The sequence below is a fragment of the Leucoraja erinacea genome, chromosome 32 (genome assembly GCF_028641065.1).
Source record: "Leucoraja erinacea ecotype New England chromosome 32, Leri_hhj_1, whole genome shotgun sequence".
NCBI classification, from domain to species: Eukaryota; Metazoa; Chordata; class Chondrichthyes; order Rajiformes; family Rajidae; genus Leucoraja; species Leucoraja erinaceus.
The window spans coordinates 18868729-18881890 of NC_073408.1; the positions used below are offsets into that span (position 1 = coordinate 18868729).

The window sequence follows — 13162 nt, forward strand, 5'->3', positions numbered from 1 at the left end:
CAATTCTCCTATCTCATCTCAGGATGACACAGTGGGGCAGCTGGTAAGGCTGCTCCTCACAGTGCCTGAGAGCCGCATTTGATCCTGACCTCGTGAAGTTGTATATTTTCCCTGTGACCGCATGGATTTCCTTGGAGTACTCTGGTTTCTTAACGATGGGCAGGTTTGGAGCTTAATTGGCCTTTGGAAAATGTGTAGGGAGTGGATGAGAATGTAGGATAACATAGAACTTGTGTGAACGGGTGATCAATGGTTAGTGTGGACTTGGTGGGCCAAAGGGCCTGTTTCCATGCGGTATCTTGAAACTAAATTAAACTAAGCTAGGTGCCAGATTAATGTTTAAGGTGAAGATAGACCCAAAATGCTGGAGTAGCTCAGCAGGCCAGGCAGCATCTATGGAGAGAAGGAATGGGTGACGTTTCGGGCTGAGACCGTTCTTCAGACCCAAAACATCACCCATTCCTTCTCTCCATAGATGCTGCCTGTCCCGCTGAATTACTCCAGTGTTTTGTGTCTATCTTCGGATTAAACCAGCATCTGCAGTTCCTTCATATATATTTAATATTTAAAGGTGTCGACTCTTTTCCTGAATATGTTTGATCTGAGGAAAAGTCAGACCTCATTCCATTTGTTGACGTGCAATCCCATTTTGACCTCACACTCGTCTCCCTGGAAACAGTGCTTTGCTCTGTGGCATCCTCTGAACTCGCACGTATCTCCACGGAAACCTGACAAACATTCTGAGAGTTCAGCAGTGGCTGCCAACAGTCACAATAGTCCAAGTATCCAAAGCTTAAATAGTGTTGGCTGGTGAGAAGACTTGGTTTGTTGTTGCTTGTAATGAAGGCTTGATGAGCTTAGAATTGAACACTAATCAACCATGGATGAAACTAGTGTGGCTTCACATCCTCTCACATAGGGGACTTCATCAGATACAATCAAACATTAAAAACACCAATATATTTGTGTGAAGGGTCTCAGTCTGAAAAAGGCTCTCGGCCCAAAACGCCACCTATTCCTTTTCTCCAGAGATGCTGCCTGACCCGCTGAGTTATTCCAGCATTTTGTGCCTATCTTCAATATATTAGTATGATTTATTTTTCAATCTAAGAGGATAACAGTCGCCGAGTCTTAGGGTATAAGCCCCTCCCACACCTAAAGCCCATTTACTACATGCAAATGACCTCGCACAATCTGAATCTGACGTCTCCATGGCAACATGATGCCATAGCAGCACGTTACCCTGGTAACGGGCTGGGTCGGTTGAGGGGAGAGCAAAATAAGACGTGGTCGGTGTTAGTGGCATTTGTACGCCATTTTAAGTGAAATAGTTTGGCAACATGGTTCAGAAGGAGGGCCAGTTGAAGAAGAACAGCCTGTTCAGGAGGATGCTCTTCTCTATCATTAGGATCTGCAAATTGTCGGAAATCAAGACTGAGGACGAGTGAGTGGCACCTGTGTAAAATCATTCACATAATGCTATCTTACTTTGGCACAGAATGCGGACATTCGGCCCTTTAGAATCCATGCTAACTTCTGCCAAGGCAATCCCATCAGTCCTATTCCCTCTCGTTTAGTTTAGTTTAGAGATACAGCGTGGGAACAGGCCCTTCGGCTCACCGGGTCCACGCCGACCAGCGATCCCCGAACATTAACACTATCCTACGCACACCAGGGGCAATTTTTTTTTACACATACGGCAAGTCAATTAACCAACAAACCTGTACATCTTTGGAGTGTGGGAGGAAACCGAAGATCTCGGAGAAAACCCACGCAGGTCACGGGGAGAACGTACAAACTAATACAGGCAGTACCCGTAGTCGGGATCGAACCCGGGTCTCTGGTGCTGCAAACGCTGTAAGGCAGCAACTCTACCCGCTGCGCCACTTTGCCGCCGCCTCCAGCAGCTTCTTCTTCTTGCGTTTGAGGCAGCAGAACTCTGCAGCAGGGTGATGCCATCCGGTTCGACATCCGTAGGTGCCCGCCCTAAAAAGGGCGCATGCTCCGGGTTGGCGCCAAGCTGCGGCAACTGCTGCTGTCTCTGTTTGTTGTTGTTCGCCTGATTGAGGTCAGTTGACAGAGCTCACCACGGGGACATGAGCCCCCTCCGGTAACTCTGTTACCTACTCTAATGCTCATCAACTCCTCTTTGACTCTATTAGTCACTGACCACTAGGGGCTAGGGGCCCTTTAGCCACTAAGGGCAACTTGCAATGGTCAAGTAACTATTTGGAAACCAGAGCACCCAGAGGAAACCCATATGGTCACAGGGAGAAGGAACAAACACCATTCACTAAAATGCTGAGAACTATATTCAGCACTCTGTACCTTCCCCCTTTACTCTACCTATTGTACTTCAGTTTGAACTGATTATATCTATGTATGATATATCTACTTGGATTGCATGCAAAACAAAGTTTTTCACTTTACCTCAGTACATATGACAATAATAACTTTAACACCACACGGGAAGCACCTGAGGTCAAAGTTTATTCTGGGTCTCTGGAGGTGTGAAGCAGCTCCATTAACGGATGTGCCACCCAAAATATCTCTCATGGGCTTCTGCCCTCATCCTACTTAACAAAACGTTGGCATCTCACCATGTGTGTGTATATGTTTAAATGGAGGTTAAAAAGAAAGGGAATTGAAAAGGATTAGTTCCTCCTGTGTTTCTGACTTCAACTCTTTGGTCTGAAATCGGATGTAAAATAACTCGGAACACCACAGTATTTAACATGCTTGTTGTTTAGTTATCGCCATCTTGAGTCTCTCTGCGCATGTGTACAATTGCGCAACACATTCAATTATGCTAATCGTATTCTCATACATTACACTCCTCCACCTTTAACTTGGAGGCAGGTACCACCATTTCATCTTCACTGTATATGATCTTGTGCACAAAATATAATTGAATAATACACTGTTCTCCAAGTCGTATTATGAAAGTCAACTTACAATTAGATCATCATAACAGTAATAAACATGCATAAAATAAACTTGGCACATGATATTTACACAATATTCCACCCACCTTCCTTAAACATGGTGTGGCAAACCATATAAATGACACATTGCTTTTCATTTTCACTTATAAAGAACAAAATCCTCAAATCTTTTAGGTGTTCTTTTAGTCCTATTAGACATGCGTCTCTCTGTCTGTGTTAGACTTAGCATGTTATCTGTGATATCAGGCTCTGGTGTTGATGTTGTGTTATCACTGTGGACTCACTCTCTGAAGTTCTTTCAGAATCTACACCTGCGATTGGAGCAGGCAGAACCATCATTGGCTTCTCGCTTGGTTGAACCACTTCTCTTTGCTGGAAGTCGGTGTGCTCATCACCTTTAGGCAAGTATGCTCTTATTTGATCCACATGACGACGCACAACTCTTACCTCACTCAACTTTACGTTGTACATCACTTCACTGATGAAGTCTGCTATCATTCCGTAAAGCCAAGTAGGATCTGATGTGAAGTTCTTGACCATGACATGATCATTCACCTCAAATACTCACTCGTTCCTTGCTACCTCGATCTGCTGCCTGTTTCATTGAAGCTTGCTTCCTTCGGACAGATTGGCTTAGATCGGGTCGCAGACGGTCAAGTTTAGTGTGGATCTTTGTGTGTCTGAACATCAGTTCACAGGGTGACTTTCCAGTCATTCCTTGAGGTGTGACTCGGTAAGTGTGTAACTTCCAGATCTTTATTTCCAGGTCTGATCCTTTTCCTTTCTTCACACCTGCTTTCACCGTCTGTACACCTCTTTCGGCTAGTCCGTTGCTGGATGGGTGTTAGGGTGATGTTTGAATGTGGCAGATGCTGCTGAGGAACCGGGCAAATTCTTCAGACACAAACTGCGTACTGTTATCTGTGACCAGCATTTCCGGTAACCCATGAGATGTAAACAACCGTCTCAGGGCAATCACTGTTGCTGCTGCTGGTGCGTGATTCACCCGAATGGCTTCAATCCATTTGCTGTGAGCATCGACCACAATCAGCAAATTCTCCTCATCCAGGCTTGCATAATCACAGTGAATCCTACTCCATGGTCTCTCAGGAAACTCCCATGGATGGATCTGGGCTGCAACAGGACTATGTTGACTCAGCTGAAAGCTTGGACAACTTCTTACTTGTTGTTCCAACTCTTTGTTGATTCCTGGCCACCAGACGTAGGGTTTTACCAATGCTTTCATTTTCACGAAGCCAAATTATCTGGAATGACCACTCGTGGTCCCCAAAGGATTATGTCATACTCAACTGACAACTCTTCTTTCTTGCTGGCAAAGGGCTTTACTTCTTCTGGAAGATTCCTTGCAATTGGCCACCCTTCCATGGTGTGTTTCTTCGCCTTGGAAAGAACTCTGTCCTTCTTGGTAGCTCTCTTCACTTCCTGTGCATCAACAGGGCATGTGTCCAGATCGGTGAGCAGGTTGATGCGTGCCTCTGGTGCTTCATCGAGCTCCGCGAGCTCAGGGTGATTCCATGAAGACTCCTCTTCGTGGATCGGCAAGCGCGACAACGCATCTGCATTCTGGTGTTTCTTGCCTTCCCGATGGACAATCTTATAACTGTAGGCAGACAGGATCATATGCCATCTTGCCACTCGAGCAGAGGCCATTGGGCTGGCAGGCTTGTGGTCTCCAAATAGTCCCATCAGAGGCTTGTGATCAGTCACAATGGTGAAAGACCTCCCATGTAACTGCTTGTGGAACTTCTTCAGTCTGAAGATTATGGATAAACCCTCCTTTTCATATTGTGCATAGTTTACTTCGCTGGGCTTGAGAGTGCATGAGGCAAGCGCTATCGGGCGTTCTTGTCCATCTGAATCCACATGGCTTATCACAGCACCTAAGCCATAGGGGCTTGTATCCGTTTGGAGCAGGATTGTTTTGGCTGGTTCGTAATGCGTCAGCACACTATCACTCTGCGGAAAACGCTTGAATCTCTGGAATGCCTGCTCTTGCTCCTTTCCCCATTTGAACATGGGATCAGACTCGCTGCTTCTCCCACTCTTTGAATCTGCTGATCTGTACTCATCCTTCAGCATTAGAGTCAACGGTGCAATCTCCTGTGACAGGTTAGGTATAAACTTCCTGTAATACCCAAGTAAGCCTAGGTATGCCTGGAGTTGGCTTTGGTTCACAGGCTGCTTTGCTTCCCGCACCGCATCAACTTTGTCTTGAAGAGGACGAAGACCATTCTTGTTCAGTCAATGTCCGAGATAGTCGACTGACTCTTGCATCAGTGCACACTTCTCCTTCTTCAGACGTAACCCACTGGTTTCTAGTCCTCCAGGACCACTTCCAGGTTCCTGAGGTGTTCTTTGTCAGTCTTTCCGCTGATGATGATATCATCCAGATACGGCTTGCACATGGGAATATCTGCTAGCAGGCTCTCTGCGCATGCGTGCAAATGCACAATACATTCAATTATGCTAATCATATTCTCATACACAACATATCTTCTGTGGCTTTTAGATATAGCAGAACTTTACAGTGTATTCACAGTCATAGCATTTTGCACACAGCCAGCTCTCTCAAACACCAACATGACAACAGTGGGAAAACTGGTTGCTTTCACTCATGTAGGTAACCAGATAAGCATTAGCTTCTGTCTATTTAAGGGGACTTCAATTTAATGCTTCATTCATAACTGCATCTTTATCTATGTATTAAGGGCCTGTCCCACTTTCACGACCTATGCCGAGTTTGCCCTTGACTCGTACTCGCAGCATGGTCGTCACGAGGTTGTAGGAGGTTGCAGGTAGGTTGTAGGCAGGTCGTGATGCTAGTCGTAGGTACTCGTGGCCTCAAGTAGGTCGGGGCGTTTTTTCTAGCATGATGTAAAATGTCCATGAGTAAAAAAGGTCGTGAATTGGGTCATGAAAGTGGGACAGGCCCTTTAGGTTAGATGAGTTTAGTTTAGAGATACAGTGGGATTATAGTAATGTTCTAATAATCCACATTCCTATTATTCTAAAACTTCAATGGTTCATCTGACTCAGCACATAATATTCACACTCACCTGCCCCCTATTTCCTGTGCTCCCATAAGCCTCATGAAGTCCCCCAGACTGGCACTCGTGTCTACAAGGACCTCAATTCTCTTACTTCCTGTAGTCTCACAGGCTGTAGTAAAAAAATATTGTGCTGTGGTGTAATTTAAGATAAAAGAGAATTGAAGGTATGTTGGTTAGAATAACACTCAACACTAAGGAAGAACTGCAAACCCGGCACTAGCGGGCTGGAGTGCCAAAGCTGCATTGTATTGCACTGGGAGTATCAGTCAGCACAGAATCCCCAAGTCCTTACTTTTCACCTATCAGCTGCCGCATACAACACATCATCCTCTGAAATATTTGCCACCTCCAGCGGGATTCCACCACTAGTCGTATCTTCCCATTTCCACCCCTTTCTGCTTTCCGCAGAGACCATTCCCTCCACACTTCCCTGGTCAACTCGTCCCTTCCTACCCAAAACACCCCCTCCCCAGGTACTTTCCCGTGCAACCGCAGGTGATACAACACCTGTCCCTATACCTCCCCCCTCGACCATCCACGGACTTCGACAGTCCTTTCAGATGAGGCAGAGGTTCACTTGCACCTCTTCCACCTTCATCTACTGCATCTGTTGTTCTCGATGTGGGCTCTTGTGCATCATCGAGACCAAGCGCAGACTGAACGATCGTTTAGCTGAACATTTACGCTCAGTCCACCTTGGCCTACACAATCTATCGATAGACAATAGACAATAGACAATAGGTGCAGGAGTAGGCCATTCAGCCCTTCGAGCCAGCACCGCCATTCACCCTGATCATGGCTAATCATCCACATTCAGTACCCCGTTCCTGTCTTCTCACCATATCCTCCGACTCCGCTATCTTTCAGAACTCTATCTAACTCTCTCTTGAAAGCATCCAGAGAATTGGCCTCTACTGCCTTCTGAGGCAGAGAATTCCACAGATTCACAACTCTCTGGGTGATGTTTTTTTCCTCATCTTTCCTCATCACCGTCCTCATCTTCAGCATTTTGTGTCAATCTATGGTATAAACCAGCATCTGCAGTTCCTTCCTACACAGGTCAGCCTACAAACAGCTTCAATTCATGGCCCCCACTTGGGGAAGAGTGCCACCAATTGGTCTGATACCAACTAGGAAGGTGAAGGGTTTGTTCCACGCTGTATCTCTAAACTAAACTGAAGTAAAAAAACAAACAATATGACCTGTTCTACCTGAACCAGGTACCTCTGTACACCCGAGTACAAAACTGCACCAGCTGAACATCCATTGTAGCCTCGCCTTCATTAGATCATTGACATGTAGCCAAGAAAGGAGGACGTGAAGTCGGTAGACAATGGACAATATACAATAGGTGCAGGAGTAGGCCATTCGGCCCTTCGAGCCAGCACCGCCATTCAATGTGATCATGGGTGATCATCCACAATCAGTACCCTGTTCCTGTCTTCTCCCCATATCCCCTGACTCTGCTGTCTTTAAGAGCCCTATCTAGCGCTCTCTTGAAAGTATCCAGAGAACTGGCCTACACCGCCCTCTTAGGCAGAGATAGATCTAAGCTTGTGCTGATTGCTTGTTACCTTGTTTCTCACAGCCCTGACGATTACATGAACCTCGTGGACAGGTTGAGGGACAGAAACTTAGTTCTCAACCAGGTGCCCGTCAGCGAGCGTTTGGCGAAAGCTCAAGTCAACCAGCACGGGTTACCGTGCGGAAACAAGTCACGGGAGACCCGTTTCGTCGGGAAAAAAAAACGGAAAAATGAGAAAAATGTGAAATACCCACAGTGCCCGTTGGAATATTTCATCAATTGGCACAAGCACCTGGATCACTGCCATCCTTGCCCAGCAGTGAACAATGAACAACGTGGCACGCCAGCAATAGGCAAGAACATTCTAGAGAGTGAGGGAGGAGTATCTGACTATACAATATTCTCCGCAGAAGACAAACTCCACGATGGTGAATCCAATTATCCTCCCCACAGTGTCGGTGCCAGTGGAAATCAATGCAGGAAAGATCTGAAGACATTGAACCGTGGCAAGTCACCAACCCTCTTCGGGAAACATTGGAAGAGCCATTCCTTCAATCCCTTCTCCGGTGCCAGTCAGTACCGTGTGTTGGATGTGGTGACTGACCCTCTGGAATGCCAGGAGGTCGGTAGCAAGTTGTTCCTGAACACTGTGCCACAGAAAATAAAAGAACCCGATCAAACGCTGCTGACCAACTGATTGTCCTGATCTGCTGGGCCTAGGAAAACAGGCCTGATTGATTCCTTCCAGCTAATAATCAATATTTTGCATCACACCTGACCTAGATGTAAAGATAATGGAATAAATGTTTATTGCTCAAGAGTCTCGTCTTTGTGGACTTCTTAACTTGCATTTGTTATTATTGGTACTGATTGTGTCATCCATTGTTACCTGTGTTGGCCAGTGAGATCTTACTTTTGGATTTCGGAAGAAAGGACTGGTGCACGTAGATTGGTAGAAGAAATAAAGGCCAGTTTTCAAGGAATGGACGATATTCATCAGTAGTGAAAATACTATACTATTATTCTACTACTAATAGCAGAGGTTCACGCATGGTAGAACATATACCTTAGAGCAACAGAGCACTAGAACAGGTCCTTCCGCCTACAATGGCTGTGCTGAACATAATGCCAAGACCATCACATCAGCCTGAACATAATCCCTGCACATACACACGCCTAACCAAACGTCTTTCAAATGCCACTAATCTATTTGCTTCAACCACCATCCATCGCCTTGCAGCGTGTTCCAGCAACTCGCCGCCCTCTGTATAAAAAACATGTCTCGTACATCTTTCATTCTTGCCCCTCTCACCTAAAAGCTATTTGCCCTCGAGTGTTTGATTTTCCCATCCTGGGAAAAAAAGGTACTGACTGTGGTGGGTAACTTTGCAAAATAACACATTCGGGCTTGTGAGGCAGTTGCAAAGTTCAAAGCAAATAAAATCATCTTTGTTCAGTTAGTTACTGAATTTGACTGTAAATTCCAATGTTATGAGCAGCCCTATCCCACAGCACACCTGCGTGCAAAACGTTACCACAGAAGCAACACACCTGCATGCGTGCACACACTCAGATATCTAAATCTGCACATAATTTAATTAACTAATATTTAGAGAAATTACTTTTAGCCAGAGTGCAACATAAGGTATGCTGTGTCATAATTAATATGTGCTACCAAACTTATACTATATTGAGATTTAGAAACACACAAAATGAGAAAGAATTAGGTTAGTTGAAGTCTTTTCTTTCCAACCATGAAATAAGCATTTTGAAAACGATGGTTGAGAAGGCAAAAGACACAAAATGTTGGAGTAACTCAGCTCAGGCAGCATCCCTGGAGAACATGGATGGGTGACATTTTGGGTCAAGATCCTTCTTTAGATTGGAGTCTCGGAAGGGAACTGACCCGAAATGTCACCTGTACATGTTCTCCAGGGATGATGCTCGACTTGCTGAGTTACTCCTGCACTTTGCGCCCTTTTTGTTGTAAACCAGTATCTGCAGTTCTTTGTTTATACAGAATGTTTCCAATGATTTCTGCCTCTTCTGCCTAAAGGTTTTTGGGAATGTAAGGAATGGAGGGGATATAGATCATGTGCAGGCAGAGGAGATTAGTTTAACTTGGCATTATGTTCACCATGGACATTGTGGGCCGAAGGGCCTGTTTCTGTGCTGTAGAGTTCCTACCCGAAATGTCATTCATCCCTTTTCTCCAGAGATGCCGCCTGACCCACTGAGTTACTCCAACACTATGTGTCTATTTTTGGTATAAATCAGCATCTACAATTCATTTCTACACACTGTACTGTTCAATGTTTGATGTCCTTCCAGTTTGCAAAGTGTTATCAAACCTGTAGTACCAATATTCATCACTAGATAGCGCTTGAGGCTCATTTTACTGGATTGAAGAGTGCCAATTGTCTATATATAGCACGTTCTCAGGGCGAGGCAGTAAGGTACAAGGGCTACCAGTTGAAATTACAATGTTGATTTGATTAGTTCTATGGTGTCCACAGGCCCAATCATCATGGTATTCCCATTTACCTTGAATCATCATGGTATTCCCATTTACCAGAGAATACACTGAGTGCTGGAGGAACTCAACAGGTCAGGCAGCATCTCTGGAGAAGAGGAAAAGCCCATCAGAAGAAGGGTCTCGACCCGAAACGTCACCCATTCCTTGTCTCCAGTCCTTCCTAGTTGCTCCATCTTTTTGTGTCTATCTCTGGGGAACATGGATAGGTAACATTTCAGGTCATGCACCTCCATCAGTCTGAAGAAGGGTCCCGACCCGAAACCTCACCTGACCCATGTTCTCCAGAGATGCTGCCTGACACGGCAAGTTACTCCAGCACTCGGTGTCTTCTTTAGTAAACCAGCATCTTCAGTTCCTTGTTTCTACATTGCCATTCATCATCCTGTCTCACACATCTGTTGCTGTAACCTCCACATGAATACCTTACTTGTAGACTTATCGACCCCGGAGCTCATTAGAGCATTCTCCCAAGTTAGATAAAATAAACTCATCAAAAACTCTGTTCTAAAATCCTAACTTCCACCGGTGACATAACAATGAAATAGTCCCTCATAATTTTACAGCTAATTAAGTTATTTTAAATGACATTACTGCATTCTAGTGTTTAAGAGGGAACTGCAGATGCTAGAGAATCGAAGGTTACACAAAAAAGCTGGAGAAACTCAGCGGGTGCAGCAGCATCTATGGAGCGAAGGAAATAGGCAACGTTTCGGGCCGAAACCCTTCTTCAGTAACCAAGCTGACCTCCCGGTGGCTCAGCACTTCAACTCCCCCTCCCACTCCGTCTCCGACCTCTCTGTCCTGGGTCTCCTCCATGGCCACAGCGAGCAGCACCGGAAATTGGAGGAACAGCACCTCATATTCCGTTTGGGGAGTCAGCATCCGGGGGCATGAACATCGAATTCTCCCAATTTTGTTAGTCCTTGCTGTCTCCTCCCCCTCCTCAGCCCCCCTGCTGTCTCCTCCCATCTCCCAGCCTTCGGGCTCCTCCTCCTTTTCCCTTTCTTGTCCCCGCCCACCCCCATCCCCGATCAGTCTGAAGAAGGGTTTCGGCCCGAAACGTTGCCTATTTCCTTCGCTCCATAGATGCTGCTGCACCCGCTGAGTTTCTCCAGCTTTTTTTGTGTAACTTACTGCATTCTAGGACAGGCCACTCTTTGCACAGCAGAACCTCATCATCTCTGTGCACAACTTATTTTGGCTCCAGGGTTTTAGTTTAAAATGACCGACTGTAGGACCTCCACGCATTACCATAAAGTTCCCCTCCTCAGCAGAGTATGTACCCAGAACAGTTCACAACTCAGAAAAGCGAACAGCTGGCAACTTATATAAATATAAACATAGACCAACGTATGTTGGCCTATGTCCAGAGTGTAGGGAGGAATTGCAGATGCTAGTTGAAACTGAACAGAGAAACAAAGAGCTGGAGTAACGCAGCAGGTCAGGCAGCATCTCTGGAGCAAAGGGAATAAGTGACATTTCGGGTTGAGTCTGAATGAGGGTGTCGACCCAAAACAACGCCTATTCCTTTTCTCCAGAGATGCTGACTGAGCCGCTGAGTTACATAGAAACATAGAAACATAGAAATTAGGTGCAGGAGTAGGCCATTCGGCCCTTCGAGCCTGCACCGCCATTCAATATGATCATGGCTGATCATCCAACTCAGTATCCCGTACCTGCCTACTCTCCATACCCCCTGATCCCCTTAGCCACAAGGGCCACATCTAACTCCCTCTTAAATATAGCCAATGAACTGGCCTCAACTACCCTCTGTGGCAGAGAGTTCCAGAGATTCACCACTCTCTGTGTGAAAAAAGTTCTTCTCATCTCGGTTATAAAGGATTTCCCCCTTATCCTTAAGCTGTAACCCCTTGTCCTGGACTTCCCCAACATCGGGAACAATCTTCCTGCATCTAGCCTGTCCAACCCCTTAAGAATTTTGTAAGTTTCTATAAGATCCCCTCTCAATCTCCTAAATTCTAGAGAGTACAAACCAAGTCTATCCAGTCTTTCTTCATAAGACAGTCCTGACATCCCAGGAATCAGTCTGGTGAACCTTCTCTGCACTCCCTCTATGGCAATAATGTCCTTCCTCAGATTTGGAGACCAAAACTGTACGCAATACTCCAGGTGTGGTCTCACCAAGACCCTGTACAACTGCAGTAGAACCTCCCTGCTCCTTACTGCAACTTTAAAGCATTTCAATAAAGAACCCCACCTGGTTAACTGTTGGCTTGACTATCCTCATGAATCTAAGCTGGTGATAGGCACAAAGTGCTGGAGTAACTCAGCGGGTCAGGCAACATCTCTGGAGAAAAAGGATGGGTGATGTTTCGGGTCGGGACCCACCTTCATACCTGAAACATCACCCATCCTTTTTCTCCAGAGATGCTGCCTGACCCACTGAGTTACCCCGGCACTTTGTGTCTATCTTCGGTATAAAGCAGCATCTGCATTTACGTGCTATATATCTATTAAGTTGGTTCAGGTTTGTCCAATTACAACTTGGGGTATTTTGCCATTTTAAAGACATGAAATAAACGCAAGTTATTGTCATTGTTATTTTGATCAACCTCAATTGACCAGCGAGGGAAGTAGTCTAAGAGCCCAAGAGAAAGGCAAGGGTTTGATCAATCAAGTACATAAGAGTCTGCAATGCTGGAATCTGGAATACGGAACACAAAACAAACTGCCAGAGGAAATCAGCCAGACTCAGTTGAAAGATTGATCCCTTATTTTGAGACTGATCAGTTATTTTATATCTGATACTCACTGTGTCTCTATATGCCACCCTATGAAGCTTCGTAAGAATTTTGTATTACACCTCTTATTCTTCCAGACCTGAATATAGACCTAGTCTCATTATTAGTTTCTGATCATACAAAAATGTCTCCCCTCCCGGAACCATTCCAGTAACCTCATTCTGTCACAAGTATATTCCACCTTCAGTAAGACCATCAGACAAGTGCACAATATTCCCGACGGGGTCTTACCAGTGATGTTTATAGATGGCTTACGAGAATGTTGCCAATAGCTGAGGGCCTGAATTTTCTAGAGAGGTTGAGCAGCCTAGGAGTTTATTCCG

The 13162-nt window shown here is 45.4% G+C and overlaps 1 protein-coding gene across 2 annotated transcripts; it reads left to right on the forward strand.

The window, feature by feature from the left end:
• The first annotated feature begins 1249 nt into the window (after positions 1-1249).
• On the forward strand, positions 1250-8378 carry LOC129712414 (uncharacterized). 2 transcript variants are annotated; one of them, XM_055660834.1, is made up of 3 exons: positions 1250-1444; positions 3248-3346; positions 7605-8378. In XM_055660834.1, exons 1-3 carry the CDS (start codon positions 1341-1343, stop codon positions 8236-8238), a joined length of 837 nt encoding a protein of 278 aa, XP_055516809.1. In that variant the 5' UTR covers positions 1250-1340; the 3' UTR covers positions 8239-8378. The 2 variants fall into 2 exon arrangements, with proteins under 2 accessions (XP_055516809.1, XP_055516810.1); XM_055660835.1 differs by lacking the exon at positions 3248-3346 and having other exon boundaries at positions 1255-1444; positions 7605-8376.
• Positions 8379-13162: the final 4784 nt, after the last annotated feature.

Coding starts and splice junctions, on each gene's coding strand:
- LOC129712414 (XM_055660834.1), top strand. CDS start 1,341: ATGGTTCAGAAGGAGGGCCAGTTGAAGAAGAACAGCCTGTTCAGGAGG. Junction 1,445..3,247: donor GAAATCAAGACTGAGGACGA/GTGAGTGGCACC, acceptor AAGTTCTTTCAG/AATCTACACCTGCGATTGGA. Junction 3,347..7,604: donor GGTGTGCTCATCACCTTTAG/GCAAGTATGCTC, acceptor TGTTTCTCACAG/CCCTGACGATTACATGAACC.